At 35.0% G+C, this 15,886-nt stretch overlaps 1 protein-coding gene across 50 annotated transcripts in view; it reads left to right on the top strand.

Annotated features, from left to right (window-relative positions):
• Nucleotides 1-15,886, top strand: part of ABI3BP (ABI family member 3 binding protein) — a 126,349-nt gene that overhangs the window by 75,858 nt on the left and 34,605 nt on the right. For 34 of the 50 annotated variants that reach the window (XM_085526069.1, XM_032447821.2, XM_032447818.2 and 31 more), the window contains 15 exons: nucleotides 137-211; nucleotides 1,433-1,498; nucleotides 2,725-2,805; nucleotides 5,331-5,378; nucleotides 5,852-5,926; nucleotides 6,478-6,525; nucleotides 7,121-7,195; nucleotides 8,713-8,760; nucleotides 9,602-9,676; nucleotides 10,439-10,513; nucleotides 11,578-11,652; nucleotides 12,308-12,382; nucleotides 14,168-14,242; nucleotides 14,893-14,967; nucleotides 15,408-15,482. In XM_085526069.1, coding sequence (XP_085382195.1) covers nucleotides 137-211; nucleotides 1,433-1,498; nucleotides 2,725-2,805; nucleotides 5,331-5,378; nucleotides 5,852-5,926; nucleotides 6,478-6,525; nucleotides 7,121-7,195; nucleotides 8,713-8,760; nucleotides 9,602-9,676; nucleotides 10,439-10,513; nucleotides 11,578-11,652; nucleotides 12,308-12,382; nucleotides 14,168-14,242; nucleotides 14,893-14,967; nucleotides 15,408-15,482 — 1,041 coding nt within the window. The remainder of the gene's footprint in view (nucleotides 1-136; nucleotides 212-1,432; nucleotides 1,499-2,724; nucleotides 2,806-5,330; nucleotides 5,379-5,851; nucleotides 5,927-6,477; nucleotides 6,526-7,120; nucleotides 7,196-8,712; nucleotides 8,761-9,601; nucleotides 9,677-10,438; nucleotides 10,514-11,577; nucleotides 11,653-12,307; nucleotides 12,383-14,167; nucleotides 14,243-14,892; nucleotides 14,968-15,407; nucleotides 15,483-15,886) is intronic. The other 16 variants (XM_085526062.1, XM_085525910.1, XM_085525849.1 and 13 more) reach the window with 11 other exon arrangements.

The raw sequence follows: 15,886 nt of genomic DNA, 5'->3' as shown, positions 1-15,886 counted from the left end.
CAAACTCACATTTCATCAGATGGCTTTGATGTTCCATGCTGAGTTATCCATTTTTCAATATAAATTTGTGGCATGTGCTGTTTGTTGTGACAAACTCTTGTTAAACTGCAATTGCAAACTGAGCTCTTTCTTTCAGCTCCTAAAGAAATGCCACTTACTCCTTCTAAACTGAAACCGTCTGCTATCCCAGAAGTACAGCATGTGGTAACTGGTAACTGTGCACACCATTCTTATAAATCAGTATACAGAAGCATGTTAGCTAAAAATATTTCAGCCAGACTTCCTAAAATGGACAGGAAACATGCAGTTCATGAACATCTTGAGTAACTCACCATTCTGAAATTAATCATTTGATTTTGCGTAACAAAAGGAATGAGGGTTAAGTTCATCAGTTCGTTACACAGTTGGGTCCAATGACAGAAATATAAATATGGCCTCTGGTTTTGTAATGTAGTTTAAATGAATGGTGGGGGAAAAAGTTCTATTATTCTGTTGACTCTCTTGCCAATTTCTGTATCACACTTCCATGCAGACATGGCAAAGATGACATCTTTGCTAATCACAACAGTTGTTGATTTGGAATAATGTAGTTCTCATATGATTGGTAAGACCTCCCTCAAGGAACTCACTGAAAAGAATTGTGACTTCAGGGGAAGTAGGAAAGCTACCTCAAAATAGAAGGGGAAACTTCCGTATATGTGTGAGAAGATCAATCTTTGGCCATAGGGGCATTATAAGAGTGTGTTATCCCTTTCCCTTTTCTGCTTTTTGATTAAAATATATTAATATATATCCTTGTAGTCATTTTCTTCTGATTTGCGATTAAGGGATATGGGCTTTCCTTCTTGAGTAGTTTGGGTACAGGACCAATGAATACTATGGTGTGCATTATTAGAGCTTTACATTGTTTCTGTTCTTTTATATAAACATGCAAAACACTAAAAGGCAAGAGTTGCCTTTGATGTCTTATGTATGTCTTGACTTCTAGTTCTGACTTAAGACTTTCAGCAGGATTTTGGCATTTTGAAGTTGCTTCTTCAATATAGATTTTCTGGTATTTTTTATGGAACAAGATCTTTTCTTTAGTCACAGCCTTAATCTGTTCTTCCTACTTTTCTCCTATAACTTTTAAAGAAATATGTTTGGGTTTTTTTGGTTTTTTTTTTTTTTTATTCAAGCAAGCAATGGGTTAAAAATACCCTGATAGCACAAATATGGGAAAGGAGCCTCAGAAGCAGATTCTTACACAAAACCATGAGCGTACAGTATGTAGTTTCATAGGAAACAGAACTACAGGGAGTGTAAGATCTTATACCTAAGATCAGGACTCACAAGTGCTTATCAGGTCTATTAAAATAAGAGAAAAAATTCAGCTATTGGGATTGAAACATTTTTGGTCTGTTCAATTTCACTTGATTTTTTTGTTTTCTAGCTCCAAAACACCCACTTTCGGAGACTAAAACTTCTAAGACTGTTGAACGACAAAAAGCAACCTTAGGTAATACATACTTGTGCAGCTGTTGGTCAGTCTTCTCTGCAGCTTGAACTCATCTCATAGCTTGAACTTCATCTCATAGCTTCTTTCATTTGGAATCCATTTCTTTTAGAGAAGAAAAAAGTTGGGAAATAATCATTCTGAAATGCATCTTTTGAAACTTAAGAGAAAAAGTTACTTGAGGTTTTTTGTGACCTTACTAGTTCTATAGTACAGTAACATTTTTGGAGAGCAGAATAACTTCCATTTTGTTGGGAGTGTTGCTATTAGAGCAGCAATGTATTTTACCTTCAGAAAATCGTTAGAAATTCCTTAGAATCATTACTGAGAGGCTAAGTGTAAGGTCAGCATTATGACTGTTAATCCTAGAAATCTCAATGTATGATTTCAATGGCACTATGTAGATATGTTAATTCTACTTCTCTTTTATCAGTCCTTCATGAATGTTAGTTTGGCTTCAGAAATGCTTCTCAGTCACTTCACTTTCTTACTCCAGTCTGTTCGTTCTGTAACATATGCTTTTCTAGTGTGTCTACTACCCTGAAGCATTTGGAAACTTCTTTGAAAGGAATCCCATTGCACTCCTTTATGAAAATGAATTTATTCATTACTATACTACCTGATACCCCCCTTAAGCTTTATTTGATGTCCGATTAATGGTCATTAGCTGATTATACCTTCAGCTCACATAAGTTCAGGGAAAAGAATAATTCCAGATTTCTGTTTGTTTTTTATTTTTATTTTTTTATTTTTACATTTAGATGAAATTATTTCTATTTTATTAACAGAATGCAATGAATGCAGTTGTGGAGCAACTTCCTTTTATATCACTATTATATCACTATAACACTATTATATAGTGTTGAAAATTGAGACTATTTTTGCAGATTTTGTTTAGGTTTGTGCTTTGATGGTTTGAAATTGACCAAGAGGGTGAATTATTTTTTCTGCTACCTATCTGACAGAAATGAATTTGCTGTTTTAATGAGGGAAACATTTTGATGTAATTATAAGCTATAATTGCATCCTTTCAATTTAGATACTGACTTTTGCAGTGATGAACAAGGAGGTTTTAGGGGAGGATTTTGAGGAGCCTTTTTAGCAAATTAGATTTTGCCATTTGCTTTTGTTCCAGGTGACATTTATTCCTTCATTTCTGGCTTGGAAAATGTGATTCTTATGTGACACAGTAGAAAGAATAATCTTATAATCCAGTATATTTCTTTCAGCTCCCAAAGAAGCAAAACTCACACCTTCTGCATCTAAACCTAGACCACCTGGCAGACCCAAAAAGCCACAAACAAAACCTGGTAACTAGCTTCCATACAAAATATTTATTGTACCCTATCACTTAAATAGTTTTATATACTTTAGTTTAAATTCATTCTGTGTGAAGTGCAGCACTATGGATTTAGAAAAAATAGGCAGTGAGGGAAGCTGTGCTCTTTGAGGAGTATTGTTTTTGTATTTAATAACAGCAAAAAAAGATTGAAGCAAAGTCAAGAGACTTAGCTATAAACTTATATATCAAGTCACCAAGCTTCATGGCCTCCTGGAAACAAATTGTTTTGCTGTTTTTCATTTCAAAATGAAATGTTTTCTGAATTGGTTCAACACCAGATCTAGAAGATGCGCATTCTCTTTTGTTGTTGATGGATGTAGCATTTTATCTAGAACCATAGGATTTGTATTGATTCAATGATCATTAATTCATACATAGACCTGTCTGAAACTATGGAAATAGGAGTGAAATGCTGTTCTGGAATTCAGTGAAGGCATATTTTATGGTGACAAATGAAACCAAAAGGTACATAATTCAAAGGCTGAAGAATAAGTGAATAGTTTTGGATGGTTTATGCTGAAGTTCGAAAAGTGTGTTGTGAGAATATGTGACATAATCATGGAAGATCTTAGTCAGCATTATATTTTTCCAGGTTCCAAGTAAATTAATCCCTCTTACTTTTGCTCATAAGAAGAATTGCTCTCTTCAGACCTAACAATTCCTTGTGAAACTTATTAAATTATACTTATGTCTTGGAAGTTTCTCAAATTAATACACCTACTTATTTTTTCATGGTGATTACATCTCCTACAATGTTTATAGTGGAGAAATTCAGTATTGTAATACTAGAATCATTAATTTCATGTCTGCCATAGATATCTATGCATATCTGAACATAGACATCTTTTCTTGAATTGACAAACAACTCCTTTGGAAACTGTTGAATAAAACTGTTTTACAACTTTGGGCCACCAACATAAACCTGGTATATTGATGTTTCTACATCAGTGGTTGATGTAGCTATGAGCTAATGTGTCACTACAGAGAAGGCATCATGTTTCTGTATTTGTACATATGCCTCTTGTCTGTCATTTCTTTGTTAGTGATCAAATTGTTCAATCCAGACAGAATCCTTAGAAACACTACTCTTTATTCACTTGTTTATTTTGGATGCTAAGGGTAGACCTCTACTCTCTACAGCTATCTGAAAGAAAATTGTAACAGGGAAAGCATCAGTCCATTTCCTCAGGTGATGAGAAATAGGATCAGAGGAAATTGCATTAGGAGAGGTTTAGATTGGATATCAGGAAGAATGTCTTCATGGAAAGGATGGCCAAGATTTGGAAGGGGCAGCCCAGGGATGCATGGTGAATTCCCCATGCCTAGAGGTGTTTAAGAGACAAGTGGACATGGCACTAAGGGACACTGATCAGTGATGCAATTTGGTAGGTCAGATTGATGGCTGGACGTGATCTTGGAGGTTTTTTACAACCTAAATGATTCTATGGTTCTATTATCATAATTAAGCTTGTGTCTATCCTTCTGGGAGAAGGTATTTGTTACTGTGGCACTTGATGATATTCAGAAATGATTATTTGAGGCATAAAATATGTAATGCATGGAGATTACATGGTTTTTTGTTAGGTGACTTCCAACATTTAGTCATACCATAGAACTAAGCCTTCTCTGGCTATGAAATTTTTCTGAAAACTTAGTGCATGTCTGCCATATTATTTTCTATCCCTCTAAGTTTCAGGTTACTTGGCTGCTCACTGCTTACAACCCAATAACCTGGTAAACAGTTTAATAATATTGAGGGTAACATGCCAAAGTCCTATTTCACTGCCTGTGAGTTTTCTTTAGATGTTCTGCTTTCAGAAAGGTCAGAGAAAATTAAGAGCATTAAATTTTCTTCAGTCTTATTCCCCCTTTCATCCTCCTGAGAAAAATCATCTCCCAACTCTGCCTTTTCTTTTTACCTAGAAAAATTTACATCAAATGTGAATTGTGTATCTAATACTGACTTTTTAAAAACTGCTGTAGAAGAGCGTCCAACTCTTTGTTTATCTCTTTTGTCAAGGGATAAATCCTGTGCTTGTTTTACCCATATCCAGTAATATCTCATATTAAACCCACTACTCCAATTTTCTCTGTTTATTCATTTAAATGACTGATGGTTATTTTCTAAACTTCATTTCTTCATTGATGAATGTGTATCTTTTATGGGATACCACTTACTTTCAGCTAAAATACTGATTTTTACAAACCTGTTTTTTTGTCTCCCAGTAGCCGAAACCATGATCCAGTGCTTTAATAGGGTTTCCTGATTTCTATTACATTCTTTCTATGCTTGTCATCAAGTTTGTGCACTATTTCTTAATTGATCCTGTGTTATTAAAAAGCTTAATTGACCATAGTTGAAAAAATGTTGATTTGAAGATAGGCATTACTGTGGTGTCATATCAGCAGCTGCTTTTACACTTAACAGTGGAGTAATTTTACATTTTTTGCAGTACATTCCACACTTAACTTGTCACAATATTTCTGTTTCAGTGGTGGAATCTTTTACACTTAGAGTTGAACCACCAGGGTCAACGATAGGTAATGGTACTTCTTTGGCAAGCTGTAGCTTTTGCTTTTTTCGTCACAGAAAGTGGGAACAAAGTTAATCATCTTATGCTTTAGGTTTGATTCATTAAACTTCATTTTTCTTCTAGGTATTTCTCATTTGGTATCCATGTCAGTTGGGCATATCACTTGGAATGCCTACTTTTTGAGTAAACGAGGCTTGCAGCTTTGAATGACTTTTGTCTTAATTATGTTTGTCTGTGTCAGTCTCAGCTTATTTTATTTAAAAAAACAAAAAGCTGGGCTTTTGTAATGTCCAAAATTTCTCTTTCTTGCTTACGCTGTTGTAAACACATGGGTATTATTATCAGACTTTCTTTTCTGTATCCTATTAAGAGAGTTCTCTGTTGCAGGTGTGAGCATTTTGTGTTTGCATGTTCAACTCGATATCAGATGCTGATCACTCTGTGTATTAACCAATGCATTACCCACCTTTTTTCTTCCAGCTCCAAAGGAGATTCCTCGTATTCCTTCTAAACCTAAACCTTCACCCAAACCTCATATTCCACAGCCTGAAGATGGTAAACTGCTTTGTGTGATTATTTCTAACACAGTGTATATTAGATTGAAATGTGTTTCTGTGCAGCTGCTTATTTATTTGAACAAGTTAAAACATAATCAGGTTCTGTTGTGCTGTCTATTCAATGGTGTGTTTGCAAATTTCAGGAGTAGTAACAGATTTTTATTTCTAAATTCATACCATAGAGCTAAAGTGTGTGATAGCACAATACACAGTAATGCTTTTTAACAGCATCCAGAAAGCAAATGAGTGTTCTCCAATTCCAGTTTTGTGTATAAACAGCACTTGAAATACCACACAAAGGGGAGAATTTTCTATCCTTAAAAAGCCATTTTCTTGACAAGTTAATGACAGATATTTGGATATCTCACTACAACCAATTGGAGAACTAAGTTCACACTCCTCTTTCACTGCTTATTTTCTCAGTGACCTCATTTAATATAACAGCTTTTGTATGAGGCAGTGCATTACAGTAGAAACAATACTAACTGTAATAGAGTTAGTCTCTTAAATTTTCAGAACAGCTTTTATGTCTTGTTTTTCTTAATACAGCCCTGGAACCTGTAACATTTAGAACTGATCAACCAAAACCAACAATAGGTAACAATTCTACCTAAAGTGATCACCACATTTAGAATACATACTGTGGCTACTTGAGTGGTACAGTACTCACCCACACTGCTTTGCATGGTTAGAACAAATGCTCAGTAGATGTCTAGCATCGCAGGTACATCTTCACTGTATTTCATCATCATAATTTTTAGTGTTAAACTTCATCCTTCTGTAAGGTGATTTTTGTGTGTTTCTATGATTTTACACTAACAATTCATATTCAGCTTGTTTGGTTTTCATCACACAAGTATGTTCTATAAAGGGGATGGCAGCACCACAATCTTGCTTTGACTGTGTTTCATTATATTCAGTTTGTGTTACTTTCTTCAACTTTTCTGCTAGTTTCAAAGCCAGACATCCATCCTGGCCTTGCTTCTCTTGATTCTGTTACAGAGATTCCCCACCAGCAGTATTTATTTGTGTACCAGGCATTCATAATTCTTCATTGCTTGTACAAGGCATGTGTTCAGGGTTTCCTTTGGTTTTGTGAGCTGTCAGTTTCTTGTTTGTTTGTTTGAAACATTCTGCCTTCTGACAGTCTTCTGTCAGGAAGATATTAATAGTTGTATTTGTTTTATTCCAGTTCCAAAAGAATCACAGCGTATTCCTTCCAGACCTAGGATATCACCAAGCTCAGAGGTGCCACAGACCAAGCCTGGTTAGTACATTGTTTCTTTACTTTATCCTGGTGCATGTATCTTACAAATTCTATTGTGATCAGTGGAGTTTCAGATCCGTGTTTATCCCTTGGGTGTGTATGTCTGTGCATTCCTTGAAGGATAAAATCCAGTGTTGCACATCATAAGAAGTAGAACCTGTAAGCAACCTTGTAAGTTTAAGTTTTTTATCTTCAATTCTTTCTTACATTTTAAGTCACTGCAACATTGGGCATTTTCTTTACAGTCTTCAGTGAAAATAGCTTTTCTCTGTTTGAATTTGGAATGGTTTGGGGAAAGATGAAAAAGAAAGTGTCATTGCAAAGAGGAAGTGTTTTTTTTCTGTATTTCTCAAATTGTGTACATGTATTTTCTTTCTTAGGCACAGTCATTCTTTTATTCTTTTAAGTTAATTTTGCAGGAGCTTTATTTTGTTTGCACTTTTAAGGATGCACAATACTTTCCATAATGGTGTTTACACAGTTTCATATAGAGTAATATATGACCATGGCCTAATTAAGGGTGGAAGAAGAAAGTTAAACAACTCAAGCTAGCAATTGCAGGAAGTACTGTGGTTAGTTGACCTTGCTCATTAGCTAAGTATCCACTAGTTTGCTCACCATTCTGACCCCCTGCAGGTTTGAGGAGAGAGCCAGAAAAAAAAAAAAAAAAAAAAAAAAAAGCAGTGATTCAACAAAAAATGTAAAAAATGAGGGGAAAAAAACAAAAACAGAAAAACAAGAGATGCAAACACACTTGGTCACAAACTGAGTGCCAGCCAATCAACAGCTAGCAAGTTCACAAATGGCTCCTGTGGACAGACTGCCCACCAATTTTATTGCTGACTGTGACATTATATGACATGACACAGTCCTTTGGTCAATTTGCTTTAACTATCACAGCTGTGTCCCCTCCCAGCCTGTTGCCTAACCTCAGCCTATTTGTGTCGGGACTGTGTGAGAAACAGAGAAGTCTTTGACACTGTAGGAGTTATTTTTCAGGATCTGCTAAAATGTTGATTTGTTATTAACACTGGTTTGGTCACAAATTTAAAACAGAGCACCTCAGGGAATGCTATGAAGAAAATAAACTCCTTTCCAGCCAGACCTAGTACAAATATCCAAGGTATTCACAGCATTAGGTGGTGCAGTTGGGAAAATGGGCAGAAGGATGAGGACTAAGATTCCTTTCTGCCCTGTTAAGTCTACACTTATTGTTTGAATTAAAATTAAAAGTAAGCAAGAAAAGTGCAAAGTTGAAGATGGAACTCCACCCACAATTTCTTTGTGATTATTACAGAATTTACAGTTTTATATTCAGAACTCAGATCTGTATTAGAGTTATCACCCTGAGGGCAATTTTTGAGCTGCATGATACTGTTGTGTATTGAGTTTCAAGGAGAGTCCATCTCTCCCTAGCTGTAGGAGGGATGACATGATCTTTATGGAGGTGCTGACTGCAATGTTTTGATTGTTCTAAGAGGTTTTTTTGTTTGTTTGTTTTTGTCACACTAATGCAGCTCAGGAACCAATTACGTTTAGAACTGAAAAACCAAAGTCAACGTCAGGTAACAATACATTCTTATTTGTGTAGTCACATTGTTTTTCCTCTTCAACACAGATTGTTAAAAGTATACCTGCAAATAACTTTAATAAATTAATAGTAGATTAGATATTAGATTTAATAATTGAACAGTCAAGATTCTCTGTCTCAATTCATTTTTTCTTCAAAGCATTTAAGAAGGATCCTTGTGCCTATCAAGTTTTTAAGCATATAGGATAGGATAATTTCCTTTGGAATTTAAAAGGGCTGAGGACAGATCAGGTCAGGATCCTAAATTACACAGTAATATGCTGTAAAGGTGCCACTGTTCTAGTAAGCCACATGAACTGAATAAGCAAAGCTGCATACTGTCAGTTTTCGTTCCTTGCTCTCCATCCCCTCCACTTCTTATGAGTTCAGTCATTCACAGAATTCTAAAACATAATTCTGTTTCTCTTAATTAATAATTCCACTGTCAAAACAAAATCACTTCAGTAATCTTTGGGATATATGAGGCAGATCCACTTGACATTTTTATTTGCTTAAATATGATATTGAGAATTATTCTGGTACAATCCCATTGCAGTAAAGTGGTGTCTTTGTATTTCAAACTTCTTTTATTCAGTAAGTTTCCATTCTAAATAGAAATAAAAATTCTGTCATATGATTTCTTAATGGTATGTCGCTAAGAAGTATATTCCCTACAGCATGATTTTGTTCCAAAAAAAGCCTCCACTTCTTTTACGTTGTTTCCATACAAGTATCATCTGTTCAAATTTTTGCTGCATTTTTATTGGTTGCAATGGGTTGCAGTGAGCAATGTCGTTTTTGAAAACGTTAACATGGTTTAACCCAGTTTTTTTCAGTTCCCAGAGAGACACGTTATGGGCCTTCCAAACCTAAAACATCACCCAGTGCACGTGTTCCTCCAACCAGAGCAAGTAAGCTACTCAGTATTTTGCATTTCAGTATATGAATGTTTTTGCAATTTGAAAATTATCAAAATAGATGAATTTTTATGAAAATACAAAAATCTTTATTGGATAGGTTGTGTTTTACTGTTGTGAAGTGTTGCTGTAAATCTGTCATAAAACAAGACAAATATCTGTGTGTCAGTAATTTGCAAGATGGTTGGGGTGTGGGGATTAAGCACACTAATGTAAAGCCCCTGGAAGCTGGAAAACTTGGGTCTCAATTTCCTTAAGATATGAAAAAAGTACTTGTATTTTCTCATTTACAAGAACAAAATCACAGTACTTTCTTGTTCCCCAATCTTCCCTTTGAGGATAGCTCCGCCCATTTGAAAGCTAGTGGTAATTTTTCATGTTTCTTCTGCTTTGACTACTTGATGTTTTTTAATGTAAGACTGATTTAAGCAAGCAATGGATTTTTGGAAACACTTGAAGTGCAGCTAGGAAAACTGTTAGAATTGCAACAGTTTACTCTGTGGAACAATCTGTTTAAGATAACTGGGATGAGAGAAGGGTAAATCCAACAGTGCACTGTAAAAGTCACTTTGTCTGTAGTCTCAGCACTAATATTTCCTTCGCTGGCTGGTGGTTTCTGTGGTTACTTGCAAGTTGAAAAAGCACTTCCTAAAAAAATTTCTTTGCAGAAAATTAATGTCCTGTAAGGAATATCAAGAAGACTTATGATTAGTCATTATCTTCATTACTGTGTTTAAAAGTTTGCTATATTCACAGGTCCAAAGGATAGTCGACGAGTCACTTCCAAGCCTAGAACATCACCAAGTCCAGATTTACCACACACAAAACCTGGTAAATAGATAAATGTTTTATTGTACTTAAATACTTAGATTTTCTTTGGGTTGTCTTTTCTCAATTTTGTCAAGTGTTGTTGCAAACATATAGATTTTCTAAGTAGCACTAAATACGTGTTTAAGGAAAGAGAGAGCTGATTTACATATTTAATTGCTCCGTTTTGATGAGTTGTATATGCTTTTCAATCACATGACAGTTGTCATCAATGAATAATTTTCATAGAAGGTTAAGCAACATATAACCATTTAAAGAGTGTTCTTGGTGGAAATCTTCCCGATCTTCTTTTCTGATCAGATGTGCCCTGGTAATGGAATTAGATCCTTAAAAATATAACTAGTAGGGATTTATATGTCAGTGAACTGCCAAATCTCTTTAACATATAATGATTCTGAAGGTATCAGTTGAAACTTTATAGGGAATATATATTCACTATTATTTGTTTCAATTTAAAAATAATTTGTTTAGGGGAGTATTTTTACCCTTTTACTGGTATTTTCTGCTAACTTTGTGCACATTCTTGTTTTAATGAAGTACTGGCGCATATTACACTTACAGCTGAGTAACCGAAGACAAACAGGCAACCTTGGGCTGTTCACTATTACATTTTTTCATTCCCTGCTGTTCATTGACCAAAGGTTACAAATTATTATTGTGTTTTTTTGCATTACTTGTTTGCAGTTTTGATTTGTTTACTTGTTGAACATAATACTATTCTATTCCAGGTATTTGAAGATTCCTAGCTGTGCTACTGTCTTCACAAAACTATTCTCTCACTCTTCCACACGTTGCAGTTTCATGCTTGGCTATCACAGTTGTCAGCTTTGTAATACAAATGGAAACACCTCACCTATAGTTGTCTCTGTTCTTTGTTCCTTGGGCTCCAGATGAGATTTTTCTTACTTTTTCACTTTTTCATGCTTATTTACATTCGTTGTTGTCTCTTTAAGTTTCAGAATGTCTTATCTGTCAATTTTTCAGTTGCTCATGCAAAGACCTTGTTTTTCCTTGCAGGTATTGATTTCTAAAGAGCATACACCCTTAAAAGTGGTCTTTTCTTTCAGCTCCTAGAGGAACCCAACAACCTTTTTTTAAACCTAAACCAGCTCCCATTCCAGGTGCTTCACAACGCCAGCAGGGTAAATCATCTTCCCTTTTATCAAGCTATGGTCAATAACTGAACGCTGTCTTTTGGGTAGGGTGCTGGTGCTTAGCAGTACATTTGCTGTTACCTTTGTACCATTCTAGGTTAAGAAACTTCTGCAGTACTGTGGTTAACTTATAGGAAACAACAGCAGTTCCAGGGTTGAATTTCTTCATTGGTATTACATGGATATTACCAGAAGATATAGTAATGATCCATATATTGCAAAGATTGATACTAAGTTATTAACAGCTCGCATCTCAGCAACATTTCTGTTGTTTGTAGCATGTATTTTAAGTGCTTATGACATAAGCCTTTTGGGGCTGTTGCTTTCCCTTTAAATATTTAAGTGTTTTCATCCAGATGAGGCTAAGACTTCCCATCTGTTTTATTCCATTTAGGACATTCTCCATCATAAATCTGGCTAACTTGTGTAAGATAATCACTAATTTCACTGAAGAGTTGCAAAACAAAAACAAAAGTGGAATGCTTCATAACCAAAAATCTCTGAGAGAATGTCAGTTACATTGTAAAATGTTCCTTTCCTGCTGTATATAGCACAATACTGAAAGTTGTTTTTAAGGAGGTAGAGGGGGGAAGGGAAAGTATCTTCATTATTCTGAGCATTTATCCAAATTTTTTTCCAACAGAAATCATTCCATCCTTCCGTGAACCATATACTACTATGATTCCCCAAATGCCTGAACGAATAAAACCAACACTGGGTAATTGTGTATTTCATAAATAATTACTCTATTTTCCATTTTTGCTGGATAAATGGTTGTGCTTTGTTATTGATAGCGGCAGTAGCACATGAACTAATTTTAAGTTTACTTTTGAAGGTTCTTTTCCTCGTCTTCTAGCCATTCCAATCCAGAGGACATAATTCCTTCACTTGTTACATATTCTCCTGTAAAAGGGGAAATTATTTAATGAACAGATAGCGATTCCTGATTTTTTTGCATCTGAGGTACGATGCTGTTATCCTAAAATACTGCTCTGCTTTACTCCTCATTATCTACTTTTACAGAGAAAATTGCAAGAAAGTGTTAAGTGTCAACTACGGCATAACCTGTGCCAAAATGTACCAGCTACGTGACCCTCCAAGTCAGACACCAGTTCTTAAAACCATCTTCCCTTTTTACCTTCTAGTCATCCCTGTTGGGAAAACTTTCTTAAATATGTTTAATATGTATATTTAATATATTAATACATTTGTCTCATAATTATTTTTCCGTACTTGATAGATATGAACCAAATAAGGGTGAATTAATCAAAGCAGGATTGGGCAGTAGGAGTACTGCTTCAGTAATCTTTTCTAATAATGAGTTCTCTGTCCCCGATTTCAGAGGAGATGTTGACCAAGATTTTCTGAGAATGCATCATTATTGAAGTACTAACAGCCATTCAATAATCTTTGAAGTTTTCCTCTTTGATGATAAGGAATTTAAAAATTCTTTTTGTCATGTTCAAATTTTAATATATATTCCCTATACACATTGATACTTGGATTAGTGTTCATTTGATATCTTTACATATTTTTATAAAGTTTATGCGCTTTTTTATACACACCTTGGGACACGTGATGCAGTCTTTATATGCAGAACACATGTGAAGAATGTAAAGGGTAAGGTAGATTTTTCTGAGGACTTCTCACATTGCTGTGGACCATAGACTTTCAAGTGTTTGCTGTAAGTGCTAAAATACTTTTTGCATTAAATGATTCTTGCACGACAAAAATTACTAGAATAGAGAAGTTCCTATTGGAAAGAAGCTATACAGGTTATTGATTCTAACTCCCTGATTGCTTCAGGGCTAACAAAAAGTTAGAGCACATATTATTAAGGGTATTTTATACAAATGCCTATTAAACATGGACAGACAGGATGCATCAATCACCCCCCTCCAAGAAGCTTCATCCAGTGTCTGACTACCTTCTCAGCAAGGACATTTTCCTGACATCTGATCTGAACTCCTCTCATGCTGTTTTGAACCATTCCCACATTGGATACTAAAGACAAAAGATGCCTCCATCTCCACTTCCCCTCCTTGGGAAGCTGTAGAGAGCAATCAGGTGAAAACAAGGAAGTTAACTTACAAATCATGCTTGACATAAAGAGCCAATGAAAAAGGGGTACTATCCTCAAGTACTCCTGTACATTATACATGGAAGAAGTAGGCTACCATTGTGTGTTTTCATCCTATTACTCTACTGTATGGTGATATGACCATATTCTTCACTGACACACACAAACTTACAAATACATATTTAATTACTGGGAAATCTGCTTGTATGAGTGGCTGTTTCCTTTCTTTTCTTTTCTTTGCAGAAATTCAAGCTGATAGATTTTCAGCTTTACACTTACTGTTTTCTATGATGTTCATTATGCACTGTAAAAGCAGTGGGGTTTTTTGTTTTGTTTCATGGTAGGGTTTTTTTGTTTGTTTGTTAGTTTTAAGAATATTTGATTTATTGTTTGGGGCGTTTCTTGTTTTTATTTTAATTTCAGCTGCAACTGAAAAACAGTTCATTCCAACCAAACCAAAAACATCTGAAAAGCCAAGAGTGCCATACACCAGACCTGGTAATGGACTCATTCTTGTAATACTTCATTGTTGTTGTTGTTTGTATTTAATCATTTTTTCCCCTAGACTGAGTTTGTGTGCTTTTTTTAACAAAAATATTCATACATGTTTTTGTGCTTAATCAAATGGATTGCCTTTAAGTAAGTCACTTCAAAATGTCAAAACAACAAGTCAAGTCCAAGCTACACTGAAAACAATACTAGTATCTGTAGTCTAGCATTGGAAACATTTTTCCTGCTTTCTCTTATACTCAGCAAGTGGTGACTGAAATGTAGTAATTTGAGTGCTGCCAAATTTCAGTGGCTTGAATACACTGAGTTTTCTCTTATAATTATCTTATAATTAGAGAGGTTCTCTGTAGGCACATTTTGCTCCTTTGAAATGCGCTTATACATTCAGCAAGTGACAGGTTATACTAAAACAAAGTACTCACAAAATACCTGAGGTAGCCTTTGTCTCTTCCTGTTTTTGTTATGAAATCAGTGTACAGGGGATCTTGATAGAAAGATACTGAGATAAGATGGATTTTAAGATATTCTGTTATTCTTTAGATTGGGATGTTTTTCGAGTTTTACAGATAGAGAAAATGCTAATTTATTTCTATTACAGTTTAATATTTTAAGCATCTTCACATTTTCTCCCTTAACAGCAGTGCATCAAACAACCCCACAACCAATTATCACAAAAACTTCCACTACCACTGGGCAGTCAAGGGCAACAATGGGTAAATAAATTTTCTTACACTTAAGATATTTATAATTTTTGAATTGAGAAATTTCTATAGAATGTGCTGTAGTGTGCTATTTTCTGTAACATCATGCCACTGTCCTTTATTCTGCTTACACATACAGATTTCTTGATACAGATGAGTCTCACTTCTGTCCTAGTCAGAAGCCTTTATCAATTGCTCAATTAAATTCCATGGTCTAATTTATTTACTCTTTTTAGGGCAAGAATTTTAGCCATTGGCTCATCACGTCCTACAGCTCAAATCTAGAATTTTTCTGGGTTTTGGATAGCCATCTTGTTTCAGGTTCCAGGAACCCATGGAATTGTTATTGTCTCTTTTTCAGGCATTTGAGGCATGTACTTTTGGTGGGCAAAATATGGTACTGAATTGTGACTCCTAAAGAATACAATAATAATATTTTTCCTTTCTTTCAGCTCCAAAAGAAACAATGCTCATTCCTTCCAAAACTAAAACATCTGTTGAGACAGAAGTACCACAGACTAAACCTGGTAATTAAAAGTTTTTAACTTTGGAAGTGATACTGCTGTGCTGTCTTAGTTATAATTTTTGCTGCAATTCCTTACTGCAGTGATATGACATGCACGATATTTAGAGAGAAATTGGTATCATTGTTCTCCTCGAAGTACATCAACGGATTACATCAAAAATAATGTCCCAAAATTGCATGATATACTTGGGAAGCACAAGTAAAGATGTATTTTCTAAAAGTTTCTTTTTTTTTGGAGGATAGAAGCCATTTAAAATATGAGGAACTTGGTTAATTTGAGTGAGAGTATACTACTGTATGTGGCTTCACTGAGGTTTTTGGGGAGCTTATTATGCAAAATTAATGTGCTCTATTTTTGCAAATACTTTTGGTACTCAGGCTACAGAATCTTAGTCGAAGATAGTT

This window comes from Coturnix japonica, chromosome 1, assembly GCF_054131305.1.
Source record: "Coturnix japonica strain WE chromosome 1, WE-NBRP24, whole genome shotgun sequence".
Taxonomy (NCBI): domain Eukaryota; kingdom Metazoa; phylum Chordata; class Aves; order Galliformes; family Phasianidae; genus Coturnix; species Coturnix japonica.
Note: the sequence above shows the minus strand (reverse complement) of the source record. Positions and strands in the feature narration are given on the sequence as shown.